Here is a 22,518-nt window from a genome sequence, read left to right on the forward strand (position 1 = left end):
TTAAGTTTTATTTAACTTTATTAAACCTACTTCTCAGGTGGAGGCTTGGTAACCATGATGTTACATGAAAAGAGGACAGATGGTGAAACACGGATGCTTAGGCGTAAGAAAGACCACAAGGGCTCTCATCCTTAATTGTTTCCTTTTAGCAATCTCATTTTAGTCATACCTTTAGTACTCTAGTCATGGCAACTTAATCTCCTGGTTTATTTCAACCTTAACCTCTGCCAATAAGAACATTAAAGGAAGCTTTTACTTGTAAGATAGTAGTTTTACAACAATTTCATATCACTAGCTTAGTAGTCCCCAATGCAAGCAATGTTGGTTTTTAAAGCTTTTTGCTCTTGGCTTAGGATTAAGAGGAATTTATTTTCTTCACAGATCTTTTCATTCATTCACTAGAAACATAACAGAAGTAGCAGCTCCCCCTATATTTAGCTGTTAGGTGACTGAAGCTTATAACACAGTTCTGTTGCTGTATATGCAGGACTGCAAGAATGAATTAGACTTAGGAATGTACAAAAGGTAAAAAGGTATCACTTTTAAGTGATTTTAAGCAGGAGCAGCAGATCTATGGAGTAAGGTTGTCCTGGAAAGGTTCAAGAAAGAATGCAATACAGAAAAGTATATTAAGAGCGACAAGCAGGGTTTGTTTTGCAAGCTTTACTTCCATACAATTACACCTCGTACAGACTGAAGAGATACGTTAAGAGAAAACTCTTGCTATTACTGTACTCTCAAGAAAGGCTTTTCTATTGGAACAAAAAAGCTTACTGTACAGAAAACAGAGTGTGTGTAGTTTAGTGAATAACATGGCCTGTTCCCACAGGCCACACACTTCCTTTTGAAGTCCATGATGTGAGTATGTGCATGCTGGTTAGCAGTCAGAATATACATTTGAAGCAACAGTACACTATCAAGTTTGCTATTACAAGGACAGTGGGTACTTTGAGAGCGGACATTCAACAACATCTCGTATTCTACCACTTATCTGCAATGGAGAACTTCAAATGTACCTTCTGTGGCGTCACCTGCATCTCTGCAGAAAGACCATCCATTAAGTACAGAATTTGCTTCTGTTCATCACTGTATAATGAGTACAGTAATATAAAACACATCATTGTCTTAAATGTGTAAGTCTGTATAAGTCCATATTCAAAAATAACACTAGCTGTAGGTATTTGCTTGTATCAGGGCTGAAAGCTGTCACAATATATACCATAAGTCAAAAGCTTCCTGAGTTCTCTACGTATTGCCAATCCTTAGTTTCACAGTGCAGAGATTACTAGTAAACACATTCATAGCTCAGGTTAACAGGAACAGAAGTTTGGAACTTTAAGGCTGTTTACTGAAAGTTTTCCTACAAACTCGTCTTAATGTGGATCTGTTCAGGTGCTATTAAAGCTGACTGAGAAAAGTGTATCTTCATAACTAAAAATGGTTATACTTCAGTTACTCTTGATTTTTCAGCTTATTGATCAGAAACATGCTAGAGGGAGACTTAAGGCAAAAACGTGTATTAACTTAAAATCATCAGTCTCTTGCATTAAACTGCTGGGAAAATTAGTACAGCATTAAAATAAAAAATGAAAGGAAAATGGATATTAAATATGTAGGAAATTTATTTCCTACTTAAAAATCTATACAAATTATAGCAACATTAGGAAATTAGAGAAGATCCAAAGGTAATTTATATTAACTTACAATAAACACATTAGAGATGAAGTACCACTGACAGCAAAAGGAATGTAGTGAGACTGAAATTTAATATCTAGCATTGTTAAGAAACTTGACTTCTAGTGAAACATAATGGAATGCCAATTTCATAAAAATATACACATATAAAATTATCTTTGTGCCTGAATTCCAGAACAGTTTCTCCAAAGTAGTGCTTCTAGAACTTTCAAGTTTTAATTATATTCAAAGTATTGAATAAAGTTGGCAAATTACATTCTTATATTAATGTTTTTACTTGACACCTTCCTAAACAGAAGGTGTCACTAATTCAATAATGGGTCACTCATGAATGGAAATTCCTCTTTTGCTCCCCCAAGAAAGCAGCAGAATATTACAATTATAACATAGAGTGGAACCCGTTTGTTATTTTATCTACTACACCTTCCCCATCCTTCCATAGAGCAAGCTAGTCAGAAGTAATTTGGCAAAAAAAAAAAAAAAATTTAAGTCAGCAACAAGATGAACTGGGTTTCGGTTTCCGATGAAGGTTTACTGTATCCGTTTGAATGAAGTGATCTGATCTATCTTCAGAGGCTAGAACTCTTCTAACAGCTTCTTCAAAGGCTGCTGCCACATTAGTAGCATCTTTCGCACTGGTTTCAAAATAGGGATGGTTGCCATTATTCCTGCACCAGTCTTGGGCCTCTTCTGTTGACACTTGCCTTTCATCGATATCAACTTTGTTACCCAGTATCACAAATGGAAAGCTTTCAGGCTCCTTGACGTCTGCATAATAAATGAATTCTTTCTTCCAGTTGCTTAAGTTTTGGAAGCTCTGAGAGTCATCCACACTGAAGGTTAGAAGGCAACAGTCAGAACCTCTATAGAAAGGAGTCCGCAAGCTCCTAAAACGTTCCTGACCTGCTGTGTCCCATATCTGCATTGTAACAAAATGTCCATCGACTTCCAACTCTTTATTTAAGAATTCCACACCTATTGTATGAAACAGCTGTGCATCAAACTTGTTGGTGACGTATCGGTTCATAAGGGAACTCTTCCCAACTCCACCATCTCCTAGCAGTATTACTTTAAGGAGTGATGATTTCGCTGCCATTGTTATGGGAATATATCCTCCTGGTTTCCTAGACCTGTAAAGATTAAGAAAACCATTAAAAAGGAAACAGTTGTGAGCAGAAATTTTTACACACATAAATATCTAGAAAGTGTCAAAGTCCACCAACATCAAGTTTCATGTACAAAAGCAGGAGGACTGTGCTATACAGGTGTAGATACTCCTAGTAAAAACACCCACTCAAGAACACCATGTGTTTAAGAGGTGTCTCTTCCACAGACTGCAGTCTGCATGGCAGTCACAGGCAGTCCACTGCACCAATTACCGGTCCGTCATTTCAAACACCTAAAACTTCCAAACCCTTCAATGTGCACAAGGAGTACTGCATCACATTCAGTAAGTGCAACGATTCATTTATGTTTGCTGAAAAAGATCCATGAAGAAAGCAGGGAGAGAAAATTTTATAATACACATGCCTTAAACTAGTCACTTAAGTGAAATATTTCATGAGCAAAGTCGTTTTTAACACAAAAAAGTGAAGAGGAAGCTTTAGGAATAAAGCAGGACACTATCTCTTGTTCTGGAATAACTGCTGCACTTCACCCAAAATTGCAACCAGACAAGGAATTTTAAATCGACTCACAGGGAACACAGTCACCTATAGAACAAATGCAAATGCTGTGATTTTATTTTAAAAGTCAGGTGATGAGATACTTGTACATAAACATTCATCATTTTACAGTTCACTCATTGCAGAATAGCCACGAGGAAAGGAATACTATTACAACTACTGCAGAAGCAAATCTACTGGTGCTACTTCAAATGGTATTCATGTTGCCAAGCACTGAGGCCAAGACTACACTGACAGTTCTGTTAGGAGGTGTCAACCTCCTGTGGTAAAACTGTCAAAAAGCCTGGAAGTGTTAGTGAATAGTCTGTCTGCCAGCACAGGGATAGTGAATTAGTGGCACCAATGAAGCCTTATTACTGTCAAACTTATTAAAAAAAAAAAAAAAAAAAAAAAAAAGAAAAATCCTTTAAGAATAAAGTAATTAGCTCAGTAGTGTTTTGTACCAGCCCAAGCCTGGTCATTATTACAGCAGTGTCATCTAATACTGTAAAAAAGTGGTTTAATTGCTTGAGGGTAAAGTTTCATTTTGAAGAGCCCAAAGTTATGTTTCTGTATGAGAACTGCTGTTCCTATACCTGCCCAGTACTGAAAGATCTCAAAGTAATTCAGCCAGGACAGGCTTCTCTGAAAATAGCATCTATTTAAAATGGAAATGGGTCATAAGTTGCCTAGTCCATCCCCTTCTCTGAAGGAAGGAATGCAGTCTTGCTAGTTGTAATTAGCATTACTGGCATATACATCACCCACAGAGTATGGCTGTGGAATTAGTATCTGATATAAGCTGGCATGAGAGTCATATGACTCTGTGCTACTTTAGAATCAAGGCCAAGATAAGAAACAAGAAATTTCAGGAATTTTTTCATCTCTAACTTTGCATCTTGGAATGTTTATTTGTTAGACACAACCTACAGTAAGAAAGAAGAAATTCTTTATAGTTTGAGAGGAGCTGAAGCCTCAACACAAAGGCATTTCAAAATATAAGGAACAGCGGCTGCTTCCATATAAAATTTGTTCAGACCAAGTGATTTTATTCATTCAGACTGTGCAAATAAAAACAATGTTTATAACTCCTTAATTTTGTACAGGTTTGTATTACAACGATGTTAAAACTGCTTAAGAGCTACAAGTGGATTGTTCATGCAGGGATAAGACAAGGGGGGGGAGGGGTGACTTTAAACTGAAAGAGGGCAGATGTAAATTAGATAGAAGGAAGAAGTTCTTTACTATGAAGGTGGTGAGACACTGGCACAGGTTGTCCAGAGAAGCTGTGGCTGCCCCACCCCTGGCAGTGTTCAAGGCCAGGTTGGACGGGGCTTGGAGCAACCTGGTCTGGGTTGCTCTGTGGCAGGGGTGGTGGAACTAGATGAGCTTTAAGGTCCCTTCCAACCCAAACCATTCTAGGATTCTTTCACAGAGCTATGGGATAACTGCTGTGGCTCAGGATACAAATACATACATTTTTATGTATGCGAAAAGCCTTCTTAGAGTCACTGGACTACATGCACATGAATTCCAGGTTCATGCTGTTTAAAATAGTCCAGTGTCTTCATTTACCTCCCTAGTTCCTACTACTGGTTAACAAGTAAGTTATCTGAGCTAAGCCATTATATAGGAGCATATCCTTGATAAATAATGCATTCATGAGAACAGAGGGTACTGAGTGTCTTCCTGTTCTTTCCACTTCAGTGCAGGGAACAAGTTACAATTGCTTTTTTTTTTCCTGTCCCAGTGAAATCATAAGTTCCCTGGAAGACATACTGTGAATAAACGACTGACTTAGTAGTTCTGACTGGTACTATGTACTCGTTTCTTTAGCTTCTACAGTTTGAAGAACTGCAGTTATTATGAAATTGTCCATGAAGGCACATTTTAAATAAAATACAAGGAGAGTCTGTTAACAGTATCTAGTACTTTTATGCATCCAGAACCCGAGAAGTTAATTTGCATGATTTCAACTACATGGGCCATTGCAGTGAGGTCTAGGAGACTGAGGACCATAAAAACACTTTTACTGGGCAGACAATTACAGACCAGCCACAAACCATTGTCTTCAACTAGAGCCAAATGGTCCCTTGTACGCAAAGACTATAAAAACAATCTTCCCAGGACTGATAAGCAAGTAGCTCAATGTGATGCTGCAGGCAACACCAGTTTTCAGGACATTCAGCTTCCACAATAGCAGCTGTCATGCACAGGTAGCAGCTTATGCTTTTATGAAGCTTTTAATAAAAAAATAAATGGGACATACATTCGGTCATTTAAATACATGCTTATAAACTGGATCTGAAGCAGCAAAGAAGCATGTTTAGAGGCATTATGAAGCATTTTTGTTTGGAAGCAGCAAAGAATTTATAGGTTTTTTGACTATATAAGGGACTTCTCTGCAGCCCCACTGAATATGTGATCTAGATTATCTGCCAATCCAGTAGTTGTCAGCACGGTAGGCTGCTGTATTTTTTTCCACTACTAAGACACTTGGACAAGTAATGTTATTTCCCCTGTTATATACTTTGAACTTATCCGTATAACATGCTTTTTGTTAATACTCTTGGAAGGAGCAGTCAACATGTGATACTGTGTTTCTGAAGATTTATTACCGTAATTGTTCCATTTAAATCATCATTCAACAGCTAAAAACAAAACAAAAACTTCATTCCCAATGTGCATGTGATTGTTTCAACCATCAGGAACTGCAAGACACCACAGAATTACAGGTAACAATTTGTTCCAGTTATTTCTTACTGTGCTGCACAATTAGTTTAATGTAAAAGTGGTCTCAACCTAGTACACAGAGAAGTCTGTAAAGAGAAGATTTTCCCCTCATGTTCCTTTATCATTTCAATATTCAAAGAAAGTCAAAGCAAATAAACAAAAAGCAGCCCCATTCTGGTCCATTTTGATAACCATTTCTGAATCGCCTCCACTGACTTACAGGGACTCAAGCTCTTAGACCACCAATTATTATTAATTATTCCTGTTAAAAGCAGGGAATTGCTTCTGCTAAATACCATTTCTAACACAATCATATACCATAATACAAAAAGTAATTGAATTGTTACCTCCCAGAATCTCCCTTTTAAGCAGTGAACTGAATTTCATGTCTGAAACATTTCCATTAGCAGTCCAAACATTTGCTGGCAAGACTAACACCACCATGCTAAGCAACTTCCAAAAAATCACTGCATTCCAAATCTCTGATTCCCAGCTCTGCAAAGCTTAGAGAAACACCACTGCCTTGTCCAATCCATCCATCTAGGTTTTCTTAATTCCAAGACTGTCAACTTCATAGGTGACTTTCTCTTTTGAGTGCGATTACCTCTTTTAACATTATGTACTGTGGCAGCACTCAAAGAAAAGCGAGATTCTTGGTCTAAAAAACCAAGACCAAGCAACACGTAAACTTAGTCTAGGAATTCGTCTTTTTTATAAAAATAATTTAATAGATTAAGGGGGACCTTCTTATACCAGAGTACTGAATGCTGAAGAACTTGAGTTTTGTCTATGGAAAAATAGTGTTAGCCAACACGTAATTGTATTGTATCTATGATGTCAGCAAGCTACAACTCCAGTTAAATTATTAAGCAAGCCAAGTTAATTGGAAATAGTTATACTTATCTCACCTCTACCCCCCCTTTTTTTAATAAAAGACACCAAAACCTGGATCTGTTGCAACAGCACCACTGAATTCTCTCAGTATTCTTGAGAAAAATGATGTAAGGGATACTTCAGATTTCCAGACTATTGTTTCTTCACTGGTACCTACTTTTAAACTTAGAAACAGGCAAGAAAATATATTTTAATCACCATTTTCAGCCAGTGGTCACTGATGAATCACCTGCTATATAAAATCAAGACTAAACTCAAAGGTTTCCTTGAAGATCTGCAGTACACTGTCCTTAACTGAAGTTGTTAAAGAGCACCCATTTGACTTGGCGAAGGAAGGGAAAGAAAAAAAAAAAAAAAAAAAAAAAGAAAAAAAGAAAAAAAATAATCCCAGGTAAGGCAGACTCAAGTTTGTTCCAACTAATCACATTTATTTACAGCCTAATATGCTTTCAGCCAAGACTTCTTAAAAAGAGGAGCCACCTTTGACTTAAGAAAAACACACTCTCAAAGTCACTGACAAGCAGAATTAGCAGTTCCATAACTAGCATAACAATAACACTGAGCATGTTTCATAACCTCCTAACTACTCTCAAATTTACACAAATATGATACATCCATTTCAGCTTGGAAGCCTATTCACAATCTTCTTTGCTAAGCCATCTTCTTTTCCTAAATCATAGGTATCAGATATTAATAGTTTTAAAAGGCCTACCAACACTCCAGGTAGTCTGTCTGACAAAAACACTCGCCTTTCAATAATATAAATTTACTCTGTCATTAGTAATTCTTTTTCTTAACACTAACAAAACATTTGACAACAATTACCATGCCAGCTTGGGAGAAGGAAAAAATAAAATAAAAAAAAAAAATTGTTTCCCATGGTTTATTAGCTGCAGTGGCTCATCAAAAACATGACATAAATTGCTTCTCTGCAAAATGCCTGAAAAAAGATCCCAAGAACTATCATAGTTGCAGCAGAAGGGGCAGAATACAGAACTACATAAAGCAGTTTTCAACACTACGCTTACTGTTTGAGGAATGTTTACATCTCTCAGTCCTCAGTCACTAGAGTAGTTACACTGGTCACCCAACAGCACAAGAATGTTTGAGGTTTTTTTTTGTTTGTTTGTTTTTTGTAGGGTTTTGGTTTTGTTTTGGTTTTTTTTTAGTGTTATGAGGCCACGAGCTTGTCTGACCTTGGAAGATTTTGCTCTCAATTCAAAGGTAAACACACAGATATGAAGGCAAGATGCTACCCACTTTGTAATATTTAATGCATTGCAAGCTCAGACACTGGTCAGCCTCCAAACTGACCTTTGCCTCCACAGGGTACCGACATAAGAGCCATGGTTCTGCAACACCCCTTTACTGACGGCCACTTGTCATTTGCCTACTTCTGCAGAAGCCTGGAAGCCCTTCAGTTATACAGCTCGACATACTGAGATCCTAATCATCTTGCAAGCCTGCCTGCCTTTATATATGATTTCACTATTGCACTGCGAAGATAGTTTGTGTTTTCTGTTGGATAGGCCTTTAATAATTTGATGACAGGTTATCTGAAAATTGCCTCTAGTTGTAAGCAGCCTCAACACACTTTATCTAACACCAGAATATCATGAGAGTTTATTCATAATTATTTGTAATATGAACATAAGCCAAACTGAACTGACATACAGCTGTTGCCACTCATTTGTATACCAAAAAGTTGTATTTGGGGGTTTCTTTATAAGTTTATTTTTAACTCCTATGTAGCTCAGGACTCTAGTTCAAACAGTTGCCTGGCATGACTCAGGACTATGAAAGCAGCAGCCAAACGAAGGTCTGCATAACTCCTGGATCATGAAATCATCCCAATACCTGCTGCCAGAATAATTTTGTTTATTGTAACTAGCCACAAACTCAATCAACAAAACTTGTCAGGAGAAAGACCTACATTTATATCTCTCCTAGTTTAGTCTTGCAGGAACCTGACCTTCTTTTTCCATTTTGTTCCCCACGTCAAGTAGAATAATCAACCTATTACTTATCCTGATTTAATCAGAGTTAACATTTCTCAGCAGCTCACAGTTGAGCATCTCTCAACTTAAACAGTGTACTACTTTCAGCCAACTTCAAATCACCCTGTGGTGCTGCTGCTCTTGGTCCAACATTTCTGACAATGAGTTAACTGACATTTTCCTTGCAACCTACTTATCTGTTACCACTTCTACTCTTTCAATAACATATCAAGCAATTCTTTCTGCTCATATGTGCTCATCTTTCTCCCTTGCATTAGTTTCCCTTCCCCTCCAGGGGAACCCGAGCAATACCAGCCTCTTGGTCAAGCTACATTGTGCATTCATATTCTTCCCAATGTAACTATGTGACCAAAGCCCATCCCTAAGGGATTAAGTGGGTTACACTGTACCAGGCCAACATAGTGTCTGCTCCATAGAGAATGAAAACAAAAACAAGACACCAAGGAGAAAGAACATCATTAAAAAACGTTGATTAATTCTTACAAGCTTTTCTTTTTCTGGGAAATTTTTATTCATTGTGAAACATTTATGCAAAGTTCCAATCCTAAGGAGCTGAAAGATCTGCTTCTTGTGATTTATTACTAAATGACACAAAATAAAATACAGCTTGAAATCTAAATACCTTGTTTGACTCTCTGAATTTTATTTTTTTTTTCCCACCCCACATATTTTCAATTTAAAGAAACTGATAGCTTCTTTGAGCACTCAAAACAGGGACTGTTAGGGACTTTTTTTACTACACACTCCCTATTTTTAGCTTAACAGAAAAGGCTTTACTAAAATTAAGGCAACAAACAGAGCTCAAATCAACCTGAAAGATGGCAGAGAAAAATAACAGTTCATTATTAGTTTCACATTTAACCTGAAACACAGATGTAGCTGTACCATCCATTGGTTAGGTTTCTCTAGAAACAAAAGTGCAAGGAAAAAAAGTTTGGATTTATTTTGGGTACATCTGAGAAATGACTCTTGCTCCTGTCTGCCGTTACAGCAGACTGTACATTATGTTATCTCTTTAAGCTACTAAAAAGTCACAGAAATATCCTCCCCAAAAGACAGCCACACACTACCACCCTTGCTCTCAGAAAAAGCAAGTACCAACAACTTCAGTATTGTACAACACTTTAAAGGCAAATAGAAACCACATGCTTATTTAGTAAAGCTGTAAACTATTGTGGACAAGAAGGAAAACAACAAGCAGGGCAGCAGACTGCACGACAGCTATTTGCAGACAAACATTTTAATTCCAAACCAAAATTTAGCCAAGGAGTTCCCTGCTTGCCTATCCAAGTTAGTAAAATTAAGTGCTCTCTATGTATCTAATTACATGTAACCTTGCTAGGAAGGCCACTAGTATAGGATTTTAAAACCAGCTCTCTTGCAGTATTCTGTTATCCATTCAATTATTTTGTGCGAGTTACGTTTAACATGGAACACATACTGAAAACTGCTCATTACCCACTCAAACCTAAGCGATTCAACTAGCTCATCCTAACCCTTTTGGTCCTTCAGCCATCACCACGTATATGTTTGCATAGCCACCTGCCACGATTAGAACAGCAACCGGCCGTTGCAGAGCAGAGCTGAATCGAGTCACTGGTTCGAAAAAGAAGAACTAAAAACTCATCCCCCAGGGTCCCCTTGGAAAAACAAAAGTCCTTCTTCAACAGACGGCAAGAAGAAGGGGCGGTAAAAGGCATCGGTTCGGGGTTTTTCGGTTCGGAAGGTGTTGAGCAGACAGATACTAAACCAAGATTCACCCTCGCAGGTCCGAAATCTTTACGTGCGCTGGGGAAGCGCGGCGGAGCCGGACGCTGACCGCGCGCCGGCTGGGAATGGCCCGGCAGGAGCCGCCTCCCCGCGGAGCTCCCGCCTGCCCCGGAGTCACGGGATCCCCGATCACGCCACGCTCCCTCTCCGCCCGCACCGGCGCCGAGCACCGCCGGGGTCTTCTCCCACCGCGGCCCCGGCCAGGGCCGCTCCGCAGAGGAGTGACTGGGGGATGAGGGGCGGCCGGGGCTCCCCTCCTTCTCCCCAAAGGCTGCAGCCGGCGGAACTCGGGAAGCGGAGCGGGGAGCGCTGGGAGCCAGGAAATAAAGCAACCCCAGTCAGCTCCGGACCGCTGCCCCCCACCGCTACCCCAAGAAGTGGGAGCGCGAACCCCTCACCTCGCAGCGGCGGGCGAGGGGAAAGCCCCCGGCGCGGGCCGCCCTCCCTGGAACACCGGCCCCGGAGCCCGCGGCTACTGCCCGCCCGCCGAGGAGAAGGGAGGGGACGCGGGACGGAGAGGCCGATACCTGCCCGCGCGAAAGAGGCTGCCGCCGGTCCCGAGCCCGGGCTGCGCCACCGCCACCGGGCGCTCGAGAAGGAAGAAACAACATGGCGGAGCGGGCAGGGGGCGGGAGCGATGGGATCACGTGAGCGCTCGGCCCCGCCCGCCGGCGGACCCGCTGCGTGCCCGGGCGGCTCCGCGGGGCTGGCCCTGCCTCGGGGGTCAGGCCTGGCACGGGGCTGCGGGCACCGCCTGGAGCCGGCAGGGCCGGAACGGGAGCACGGTGCCCCGGCACCGAGTGTCGGTACACAGGTCGTGCGTACCTCTCACTGCCCGCCAGCCTGTAACATTTGGCTTTACACTAGGAGAGGGCAGATCTAGACATAAGGCAGAAGCTCTTTACTGAGAGGGTGCTGAGGCGCTGGCACAGGGTGCGCAGGGAAGCTGTGGCTGCCCCATCCCTGGCAGTGTTCAAGGCCAGGTTGGACGAGGCCTGGAGCAAGCTGGTCTAGCGGAAGGTGTCCCTGCCCGCGGGAGGGGTTTGGAACTACCTGAGCTTTAGGTTCCTCCAACCCAAACTATTCAGTGATTCTATGATTTAAAAGAAGCATCATTGTTCCACTGCAAAAGGACAATACTTTTTTTTTATTTGTATTTGTAATAATGCTCTGAATTATTCTGCTTTAAAACGCCTTTACATAGCATTTGCAGGTCAGAGTTATTTATTAAAGGCAGTAGTCTCACTGTGCCCCATGTAAACAAACTCCTGACTGTAAGGCAGTTTTGCTTTGAGGGAGAGACATTTAAAAATATACACATACCAATGAAGAATTGGTTAGAAGAAACTAACCAAAACCCAAAGTACACTATTTAAAAAGCGTAGTCAGACACTTTTTTTTTCTGCGGGAATTCAGGATAATGTAGACTTGACTGTTTAAACAAGATCACAGGAAAAAAGGTCTGAAGCAGCTGGCATAGAGTCTCTTTTGTGCTCTTACAAACCATCATAAGGACAGGGCAAAATGTAATTAAAATGAAAAGAGCATAAATTGTTTATGTGTATTTAAAGAGGTTCCCACATCATCAAGAGGTATAGGCGATTGCAGGTGTCAGGAAAGAGCATTGGAAATACACCCATGTGCTCGAGCAGTCATCACATGCTTCTGGTCATAAGGGAGATGCAATCAGACTGGAATTGCCACTTGCAGAGTCATCTTGTTTTGGATCAGATTTACAGCACATCCCAACAAAAGGAAAACAAGATCTCAGTATCATCAAAAGGAAATGCCTCCTACTGACTGAAGCAGAAGTATTAAAAGGCAGACCATGCTAAAGGCAAATCTGATGATACTAGTCCCATTCTTATTTAATAAAGCTGGACTTTGAAAATTTTTGAATACTTTTTTCCTGGTATCTGCTTTCATACAGTGCTAAAGTAAAATACAAGTAAGTGCTGGAGGAGCAGAAAAATGCCCTCTCAGTTATTGCATTATTTTGTGATTTAAAAGGATAAAAAAAAAAAAACCAAAAACCAAACAAACAAAAAAAAAACACCAAAAAAACCACACCAACAAAACCCACCCCCACCCCACCCCCCAAAAAAACCAACTGCATTTAGAAGTGGAGGAGATAATTACTATTTCGCACTTGATACCTTGTGGGATGAAGCTACCATATTTCTTTTCTTGAGACAACACTGGTTCTCAGACACTTGGATACACGTAAGGGAAATCAATGATAGAATCATGGAATAGTTTGGATTGGAAGGATCTTTACGATTCATGTAGCCAAATACCCCTGCAATGAGCAGAGACACCTTCCACTAGATCCAGTTGCTCAGAGCTCAGTCCAGCCTGACCTTGAATGTTTCCAGGGATGGGGCAGACACCTCCTCTCTGGACAACATCTTTAATGTTGCACCACCTTCACTGTAAAAAATTTCTTTTTGTATCCAGCCTGAATCTCTCCTCTTTCAGTTTAAAACCATTACCTATCACAACAGGCCCTGCTAAGAAGCTGGTCCCTATCTTTCTTATACGACTCCTTTAGGTATTGGAAGGGTGCTCCAAGATCTGCCTGGAGCTTTCTCTTCTCCGGGCTGAACTACCCCAGCTCTCAGCCTGTCTCTATAGGAAAGGTGCTCCAGTCCTCTGATCATCTTCATGGCCCTCCTCTGGACTCGCTCTAACAGACCTATGTCCTTCTTATGTTGAGGACACCAGAACTGTGCACAATACTCCAAGTGAGGTCTCACGAGAGCAGAGTAGAGGGGCGGGATCACCTCCTTCGACCTGCTGGTCATGCTCCTTCTGATGCAGCCCAGGATATGGTTGGCTTTCTGGGCTGCAAGCGCACACTGCTGACTCATGTCCAGCTTTTCATCCCCAACTACCCCCAAGTCCCTCTCTGCAGGGCTGCTCTGAACCCCTGTATTGATACTGGGGGTTGCCCCAGTGCAGGCGTAGGACCTTGGACTTGGCCTTGTTGAACCACATGAGGTTCATATGGGTCCACTTTTCAAGCTTGTCCAGGTCCCTCATACTTTTAAAATTCTAGTTAGAAACAAAATTCTGGTTAGAAACAAAATTCTTAAACTTTTGATATAAGATGTATTTTTATTTCTTTTATAGGGGAATGTAAAAGAAAATAGAAAAGGACCATAGTGTAACCATGGCCTATTATGCTTATGATACTATAGGCATAACTGAGTATTAATAGATTTAGTCCTACAGTTAAAACACACGCATGCATGCCTGAGGATCAGGAACTAAAGGCCCTTTTCCTTTGTGTCCACCCTGTTACTATTACTCACGTCTGTAACAAAGCCAATAGTTGCTGTAGAACAACCAAAAATTCTAGAGCAAATAATGCCACCAATGTAGCTGGTCACATGAAGTAAACCTGCCTGTTCTTAGGTACAGACAGAAGATGTGGTTTGAAACATGTACACCAAAATCACTCCCATTTTAAATTCTGCAGCCACTGTAGGGTCCTGACAGTGGCTGCTGTGGGCTCTGCCCCTGCCTGAGGCTGCAGCCTGACTGTCCCAGTGGTGGTGAGCAGGGCCCACCATCCCTTACTGCTCCCTCATGTGCATGTTCATCTGAAAGCATACTCTGCACCTTAAGGATTTTATTCACAGAGCTGTATTCACGAAGAGGTCTTTAAGTCACATGCTAGCAAACAGCACAAACAACATCCCAATAACAAATAAAGGGCAATTTTTTGTGTGTGTGTATGAGAAAGTTCTGTATCAGCAAAGCTCTCATATTATGGAGCTTGTCAATAATGCTTTTTACTGTCTATAGTTGGCAAGGAGACTTTGTTCCATCCTGGCAAGTGATGACATGGCCTCAGTAAAACATGACTTTGTCACCTCCTGGCTGAATTACAACAGTACAAAATAGGGGGATATGAAGTCATTTGCCTTTATGCCTCTGTTAATACCAGAATGCAGCAAGCCGGCCCCCAAGCAATCCAAAGTGCTCTTGTTTCTTTCCTTATCTTCCAGGCACTCAGTGAACTGGGCCATTACACCCTGAAGATTCCCTGAAGGACTGTAATTCAACATACTTGCTCCTTAACCACAGCCTGTTACCAGGTAACTTTTCTTTCTGTTAGAAAAAAGAGCTGTTCTTTTTTTGTTTAAAGAGCTGCATTTCTTGGCTTTAGTAACAAACATACATAGCGCAGCAGACTGAAAGGAACACACTTTAAATAAACAATAAACAGCACAAATTTTCATTTGGTTTTGAAAGAAAAAAGAGTTATAAACAACAAATGGCAGCTGAGTACCTCCCTGAAAAGTGCTACAGTAAGAGTTAAGAGGGAGATACAAAAGGCCCTCAACAGAACAGAATGAAATGGATCTGGCAGTGGATCCCAAGGAACCAGGAGTTTTGTCACTGATGTTAAAGGGTCAACACTGATTTTAATTAACAGAGCTCTTCTCAATAATATATTTGTTTTTACATTGAAAGCTGTGTGAAATCAGTTGTTAATTTAGCTCTCATATTTTTCAGACATGTATTGCAAGTTCTGCAGCTCCAGGCTGCTTGAGCTTTGAGTGCAATCTACATTTAAGAACTTGTTGCTACTATTAAATCATAGGATTCAAGAAGCAGCTGAATTTACAGTGTCTCTGGAAAACTCAGTGAAAACACATACAGACTTCAGACTTATTTGGCTAATTTTTGGTTACTTTTATTTAGCCTGATTCGTTCTGTGTCTGTGTGGATCACCTCTAATATCATGCTTCTTTGTGGAGTAGCAATAGGGATATGCTAAACATCATACCAAAATTAATTGTCTCTGCTTAAAAAGTTAAGAGATTTTTTTCCTATGTGGACAAACTGGGGGAAAAAGAAAAAGACAATTTTAACAACATATAAGAATCTCCCTTTTCAAAGCTTTCCTTCTTATTCTTGTTTCTGGACTCCAATACTCCCTGTACTCCCATAATCTAGACCCTCCTGCTGGCGTATACGCTGTGTAGGTCCAAGTTGACTTTTTAGAGCCATTTTGAGCCAAAGCACACAAATCTTATCCAGTCAAACATTTTAAGCCTGCGCAGTTACACAGTCTGGGTAGGAACAATATAACGTATTGACAAACTGCAGCCTGGAGCAGTACTTTGCTTATTGAAATTATGACCACACCTCTTTAAATAAGAGCAATGATTTACTCGAACAACCATCTCATACTTGGCGCTTCATGTCTGTAGACTATTCTGATATATAGTGTCACATAATGCTACACATGACATCTGTTTTCTATTAAACCTTTCAAGTAACAAGCATTGGATACAAACACAGAAAAATGGCCAAAGCAGTAATGAACTATCTTAGGTGAAAATAACCCAAGAAGGGAATACAATGCTTCACGATTTTGTATACAGTTTCACTAACTGTTACATGTAGAGTTGCAGGCAGTATGTGCACCAGTATGAACTAGGCATAAAGTGAAACCAAAGCTAGATGAGCTTTTTCACCAGTCCTGGAACAACAAAGCCCCATTTCCTAAAGAGTTGTGTCCTCAGCACACTTCAAACAGGCCCAGTTCAGTCTCCCTGCCTCCCAATACTTTCTGCTCCTTTCTGCCAGTATTCCCAGATCTCGTCCTTGTGCCAAACTACTATCTGGGCAAGCAGGAGAGTATTTTGTGCCTGGTTTTCAGGTAATAACTAACAACTTAGCAACTATGTGTGTGTTTAGCCAGCAGCTAGCAGCTTAGATGAGGTAATTCCTGAATAAAAGGTAAGGGCTCCATCTCTGTCACTGGGAACAGAAATTCTGGATTTCACAAGATTTACAAATATATTCTCATCTTTTAATGTATAGATTTAACTGGATCTATTGCAAAGCCAGCTGTTGGGTTCAATTGTTATTGGGAGGGAAGGCAATGGAGGAATGCCTGCTCACAATGTATTAACCATGGAAAACTACTTTAAAATGCTGAGGGGTACCAAGAACTTGCCCTAAGACTTTTGACTGCTCTCGGCTTGAAACGGACAGAAGAAAGTTCAGGGACGGTTGTGAAACTGGCATGATTACAATCCATTATTTGTCAGTTTGTATTTACTGGCAGTTGTTTCTATACCATAAGCTGCAACTGCAGTTGTTAGTAACTGGATTTTATTATTTCTGTATCTTAAAAGAAAGGCCAAGATGTGAAAGGCTAGAGCCAAATGACCCTTGTGCTGTTGCAGGCAGGGCTCTCACTTAGATTACAGTAAGGCAGGCTCGCCTAGTGATTTGGAAAAGTTTTACGATATCAGCTGTTCACGTTTTCTCAGATGTTCAGTAAATGTGGATCTGTAGAAAACCCCAGTCCTGCTGGGGCATATGGCTTAGCACTATACATTCAATGATGGGCAGTTCAAAAGAAAATGAGGTTACACCAGTACCGCTGAGGAGAAGGACTTCGGAGTACTGGTGGATGAAAGATTGGATATGACCCAGCCATGTGTGCTCGCTCGCAGCCCAGAATGCCCATTGTATCTTGGGCTGCATCAAAAGGTGTGTGACCAGCAGGCTGAGGGAGGTGATTTTCCCTCCCTGCTCTGTGCTAGTGAGACACCACCTGGAGTTCTGTGTTCAGCTCTGGGGTCCTCAGCACGGGAAAGACATGGACCTGTTGGAGAGGGTCCAGAGGAGGGCCGCAAAAATGATCAGAGTGATGGAACACCTCTCCTGTGAAGAAAGGTGGAGAGAGTTGGGGTTGTTCAACCTGGAGAAGACTCCAGGCAGACCTTATTGTGGAATTTCACTTCTTAAAAGGGGCCTATAAGAAAGACAGGGAGAGATTTTAGCAGGGCCTGTTGCAATAGGATGAGGGGTAATGGTTTTAAACTAAAAGAGGGGAGATTCAGGCTGGACGCAAGGAAGAAATTTTTTACAACTAGTGTGGTAAAATACTGGCAGAGGTTGCCCAGAGTGGTGTAGATGCACCACCCCTGGGGACATTCAAGGCCAGGCTGGATTAGGTGGCTCTGATCAGGTGGCTCTGGGCAATCTGATCAAGTGGAAGAGGGGGTAGGACTAGATAACCTTTGAAGGTCCCTTCCAAACTAAACTATTCTATGATTCGACACATTACACCACAAATGTAGTCAATATTATGGTTACAAATTTCAACCTTGAAATATAATTTCTGTCAAAACCACTGTCCGTGACTTGTAACATTTCAGTTTGCCAAGACAAAACTTGGATAAGCTGTACATTACTGGAATGGCTTCAAAACCATCTGCAGGCAGAAATTATTTACAACTGTCTGTTTTTCACAGACAAAATAAAACTCTCCTGCTACACAGTGTTCTGACACTGCACAGAACTGGCGTACAGCTCCCCTCAACAGGACGACGACCTCCAAAACAACAGCACGCAACTCTGTGCTTACTGTGAACCAGTAACACAGAAGTGTTTGCTTCCCTAGAGTTCTACTGAAAGTTAAAAATAATACTTTTTGCCGAAGTACTTCCACTTAAACAAGCAGGACTACTTGTAAGCATCAATCCCAGCACATGAGCAGGGGTGGGAAGGAAGGCTGGTTATTAAACTGATTGGTAACGCAACTGAACACTGGAGGTCAGGCCTAATGCTTAAATATTTGTTTTACATCAGTGGAATTCCATTAAAACATACATTTTCACATGATAAATCACAGTAAGTCACACTGCTGAAAGTTAGCACTTCACAGAACAGAAAAGATTTTTTCTTGGCTTTTTCCAGTAGAGTAATTGTAAGTGCCTCTTCGTAACATCAGGTTACACACCATTTTCACCATATACAGATGAAGGCCTGTCTTCTCTTTTGTTTTCAGTCCTGGCTGGCTTTTAGCTCACCACTAGCTAAATTTTCTCATTCCACCCCTCTAACTCCTCCCTCTGACAGGTCATGTGGCTGGAGAGCTCCAGGACAGTGCCTGAGCCCTGAGCTCACCAGCCTCAGCCGTGTGACAGCCAAACAGGTGAAGGAACTGCCCTTAATTCCTCCAGCAGATACTCACCAGGTTTCTCTGCTCAGCTGATGCATTTTAGCCTTGAACTGCAAAATGCCTGTTATGCACTTGTAAAAGATACCTCCATTAATGTTAAGTATGCAGTTTTACTGTTTATCTGTGAAACTAAACACTTTCCTCTGCGCCTAAAGCATGACTTTGGCAATTTATGACCCATTTCACCATCTTGTGCATGCTCCAACAAGGAAACTCATTATGAAGGTTATGTGTCCAGACAGTACCAGTGATTTGCTGCAAGAGGCAGGCCAGCAGGGCAGATGTATTCTTCACTGCATTTTCTTAGGTCCATGAGTTGACACATTGGTGCGCTTATAAAATTAGGACTCAATGCAAGACCCATTTCCTCTCATTCAAACATTTACAGTAACTCAAAACCAGCGAAGAAGTCAAAATTTGGACATACAGTATGAACACAGTCTTCTACAGACCAACAGACAGCTGTGAAAGATACCCGGACTCGGGTGGTTCTCCCAGTTCAGAAAAGAAACATCTCCTTAAACTGCCAATATGTACTCCATTCTAAGTAGTCAGCTGAATTTGAAATAATTTTATATTTTCCAGAAAAAAGAATGCTGAGGTGTTGTTTTTTTGTTTTGGGTTTTTTTTTGTTTTTTTTTTTTTTTGATAATAAATGCTCCTAGTATACGGCCAGTGGGAATCCTGTTGCCTCTGGAACAAAAACACATATAAACACTTCAGCTGTTAGATTTCCTCATATTCATTTTTCTGGGTAATCTGCACTATATAAAAATCCATGAACTATGAATTTGTTCAGTGAAGGACAGATGTCCCAGTTCAAGAGAGAATACCCATTCAGAAAGTGATCAGTTTCATGCCTTTATTAAATAAAGATAAATTTAATAATATATTTGCTTTTTTTTTTTTAATAAATCATTGTCTGATCCTGTATTAATTTCTTGACAGTAACAGGACACATCACCTTACATTGCAAATCTGAACTGCAAACTGGCAAGATTGTCACAAGTCCTATTTTCCTCCCAACAGCAATAGAAAGCTAAAGAAGAATTTAATTTCTGCATTATTACCTAGCTGCATTCTCTCTCTTTTACACTGTTATTCATTCTTTTTTTTCTCCTCTTGGACATTACCTCTTGAACTTAATAATCTAACACTTGCAAAAAGTCATTTAATTAAGGAGTGAATCTATGCTGAACAATCTGCAATGCACACAAGTATGTGAACTGCAGTTTTGGGAACAGTTTGTTGATTGTAAATGAAACTTACCTTCTGTGAAAGAACTCCTGCTGAAGACAATGAAAATCACATGTACTCAGCATCTATGGAAAAAACCTGCAGCACCTGGAATATTTTTAATGGATTTACCAGTGAATATTCCACTCTCAGATACACTATTACATTCTTTATTTCTTTACATATTGACATTACTTAAAACCACATAGATTTATTCAAGTAATCTTCAAAAATAACTTAGCAACTTTTAAAACCTGTTTCTTCACTTTTTACTGGCAGTATCTACATAGTATCAATAAAAAAATTTTAAATTACACAGTTTCAACTGAGATACCATCTCACATCTGTTTCTAAACTGCTTATTAAAGAGGGATGGCATTACAAACAAATCCATCTGCTGTGATACCACTGTTCTCCACATTCATTACAAATAACATAAGTCAACATTTGTTCATCTGGATTTGTGTTTCTCACCCAACCTGGAAGAAAGAGAGTTCCTCTGGTGATCATAGTGACAGTGCAATCAAATTTTTCACAACGCCTACACTTTATTTTGTTTGTCTGTGTGCCATTAATAACTTGTGGAAGCTGATGTTCTTGAACAGATGATTCAGTGTACAGAGCCCTCAGCTGTTTCAGTTCATCGCTGGCCATTTCCATCACTGTCATCTCAGCAAAAGCCTTTGGACTCAAAGTCCCTGAAAAAAGGTTATGTTTTAAGTGGCAACTTTTAGGGTTCTTCAGGTTAGCGATTTTGCTTCTGATGCAATTTTTATACTTTTTGTCATTTTTAGCATGAAGATCAAAAATACGTTCTTCGATTTCTTTAGCTAGCTCTAGCCATTTATCAGTTTCTTCTTTGTCTTTGGCAGAACCAGTCAAAGATTTATAAAGAAGATCCGTACATTTACATCTCAGAGCTCTTACTGGATCCTGCTGCGGACTTGCTTGGTTAAGAAGAGGTTTAGAATCTTCACTATCAGTGTGATGTTCCTCAGAAGAAGAAAGCTGATTCATGCTGCCTTCTGCCTCGTTACGTACTACATTTTTAACAGTTTGTGACGGGACCAACATTTTAGAACTAGAAGCATCTAATGCCTCCTGCTGACATGGTCCTTCAGACAGTGATTGTTCTCTAGGAACCACGCTAAGATATTCAATTTCCTTTTTCACATACACAAAATCTGACTTTTTAACTTGGATTGATTGAACACAGTTATTTTTGTAAAGTGCTTTCCACCTTGACAGTAACTGCTTTGCTTTCTTTTTTAACTCTGCTGAAGGGCAGCTCTTGAGTACTCTGTATACAGCCTTGGCAACTCCCGTTCCCTGAAGATACTCTGTAGTCATATTGACATCTTCAAGTTCTTTAAGATGATCCTCAATATCTTGGAAAGTGTTCTCAGACAGTAGTTTTTCAATACAATGGGCTCTGTGTACAATATTTTTCTGGTCAGACATTTTGAAACCTGAAAGCAAAAAAATGTTTATTGTATTTATTGCAGTTATGACAGTAATTAATTTTCTGTATATTCTCACAAGGTTTTCTTTTTATTTTATGATATTTTACACTATTTTACTGTTTTTTCCAGCTTTTTCTTGAAATGGTGTACAGTAGAGTTAGTGGAGTAAATGCAAAATGCAGAGAAGCTTGGAAAAATGCAAGTGGGCATGGGTAGTCTAATACATGCAAGAATACTGGCAAAAAAGAAAGCCTACAGGGACTTCTGCTATAGTAGGGTTAACAACTTAAAAGTATGGTATGATGCTAATATTTAAGAAAAAGAACATGGTCTTGCCAAAACACTGTCTTGCATGCACACCACAACAGAAGTTCTCAGAGAGATTCTCAGCTACTGCAAAGTAGATTAATACACAACCACTCTGCTGTATGAGATTACAGGTAGACTTCGCAGTGTTTATGCATTAGTAGACTCTAATACTACTGGACTAGCCAGCAGCAGCTAGTTCTGAAATTCAGCATTTTTCACCAAAAGCACCTGTCGTGGTTTGAGCCCAGCCGGTAACTCAGAACCACACAGCCGCTCGCTCACTCCCCCCCCCCTTCTTCCTCCCCCCGCTCCCGGAGGGATGGGGAGGAGAATGGGAAGAATGTAACTCCCACGGGTTGAGATAAGAGCAGTCCCGCAACTAAGGTATAACACAAAACCACTACTGCTACCACCAATGATAATAACGATTAGTGAAATAACAAGGGGAGAGGATACAATTGCTCACCACCCGCCGACCGATACCCAGCCCGACCCGAGCAGTGATCTGGGCCTTCCGGGTAACTCCCCCCGGTTTATATACTGGGCATGACGTGCTGTGGTATGGAATACCCCTTTGGCTAGTTTGGGTCAGGTGTCCTGTCTCTGCTTCCTCCCGGCTTCCCCTCCTCCCTGGCAAAGCATGAGACTGAGAAAGTCCTTGGTTGGAATAAACATTACTTAGCAACAACTAAAAACATCGGTGTTATCAGCGTTGTTCCCAGGCTGAAAGTTAAAAAACA

The 22,518-nt window shown here is 40.6% G+C and overlaps 2 protein-coding genes and 1 long non-coding RNA gene across 14 annotated transcripts in view; 1 reads left to right on the forward strand and 2 right to left on the reverse strand.

Annotated features, from left to right (window-relative positions):
- Positions 1–11,414, reverse strand: RAB9A (RAB9A, member RAS oncogene family). Of its 7 annotated transcripts, XM_030476929.1 has the most exons (3): positions 11,302–11,322; positions 7,216–7,308; positions 1–2,825 (listed from the first exon to the last, which is right to left on the reverse strand). In XM_030476929.1, the coding sequence occupies exon 3, from the start codon at positions 2,789–2,791 to the stop codon at positions 2,186–2,188; it is 606 nt and encodes a 201-aa protein (XP_030332789.1). In that variant the 5' UTR covers positions 2,792–2,825; positions 7,216–7,308; positions 11,302–11,322; the 3' UTR covers positions 1–2,185. The 7 variants fall into 7 exon arrangements, with proteins under 7 accessions (XP_030332789.1, XP_030332788.1, XP_030332787.1 ...); XM_030476928.1 differs by lacking the exon at positions 7,216–7,308 and having other exon boundaries at positions 11,302–11,414; XM_030476927.1 differs by lacking the exon at positions 7,216–7,308 and having other exon boundaries at positions 11,306–11,402.
- Positions 3,618–20,984, forward strand: LOC115604146. Its single transcript, XR_003990133.1, has 3 exons — positions 3,618–4,401; positions 14,788–14,877; positions 20,879–20,984. It is a non-coding gene; the product is annotated as an uncharacterized LOC115604146 (long non-coding RNA).
- The window catches only part of TCEANC (transcription elongation factor A N-terminal and central domain containing), a 21,881-nt gene continuing 19,376 nt past the window's right edge, over positions 20,014–22,518 (reverse strand). For all 6 annotated transcript variants that reach the window (XM_030476911.1, XM_030476916.1, XM_030476913.1 and 3 more), the window contains exon 2: positions 20,014–21,475. In XM_030476911.1, the coding sequence (XP_030332771.1) occupies positions 20,385–21,475 (1,091 nt within the window). In that variant the 3' untranslated portion in view covers positions 20,014–20,384. The remainder of the gene's footprint in view (positions 21,476–22,518) is intronic.

This window comes from Strigops habroptila, chromosome 2, assembly GCF_004027225.2.
Source record: "Strigops habroptila isolate Jane chromosome 2, bStrHab1.2.pri, whole genome shotgun sequence".
NCBI classification, from domain to species: domain Eukaryota; kingdom Metazoa; phylum Chordata; class Aves; order Psittaciformes; family Psittacidae; genus Strigops; species Strigops habroptila.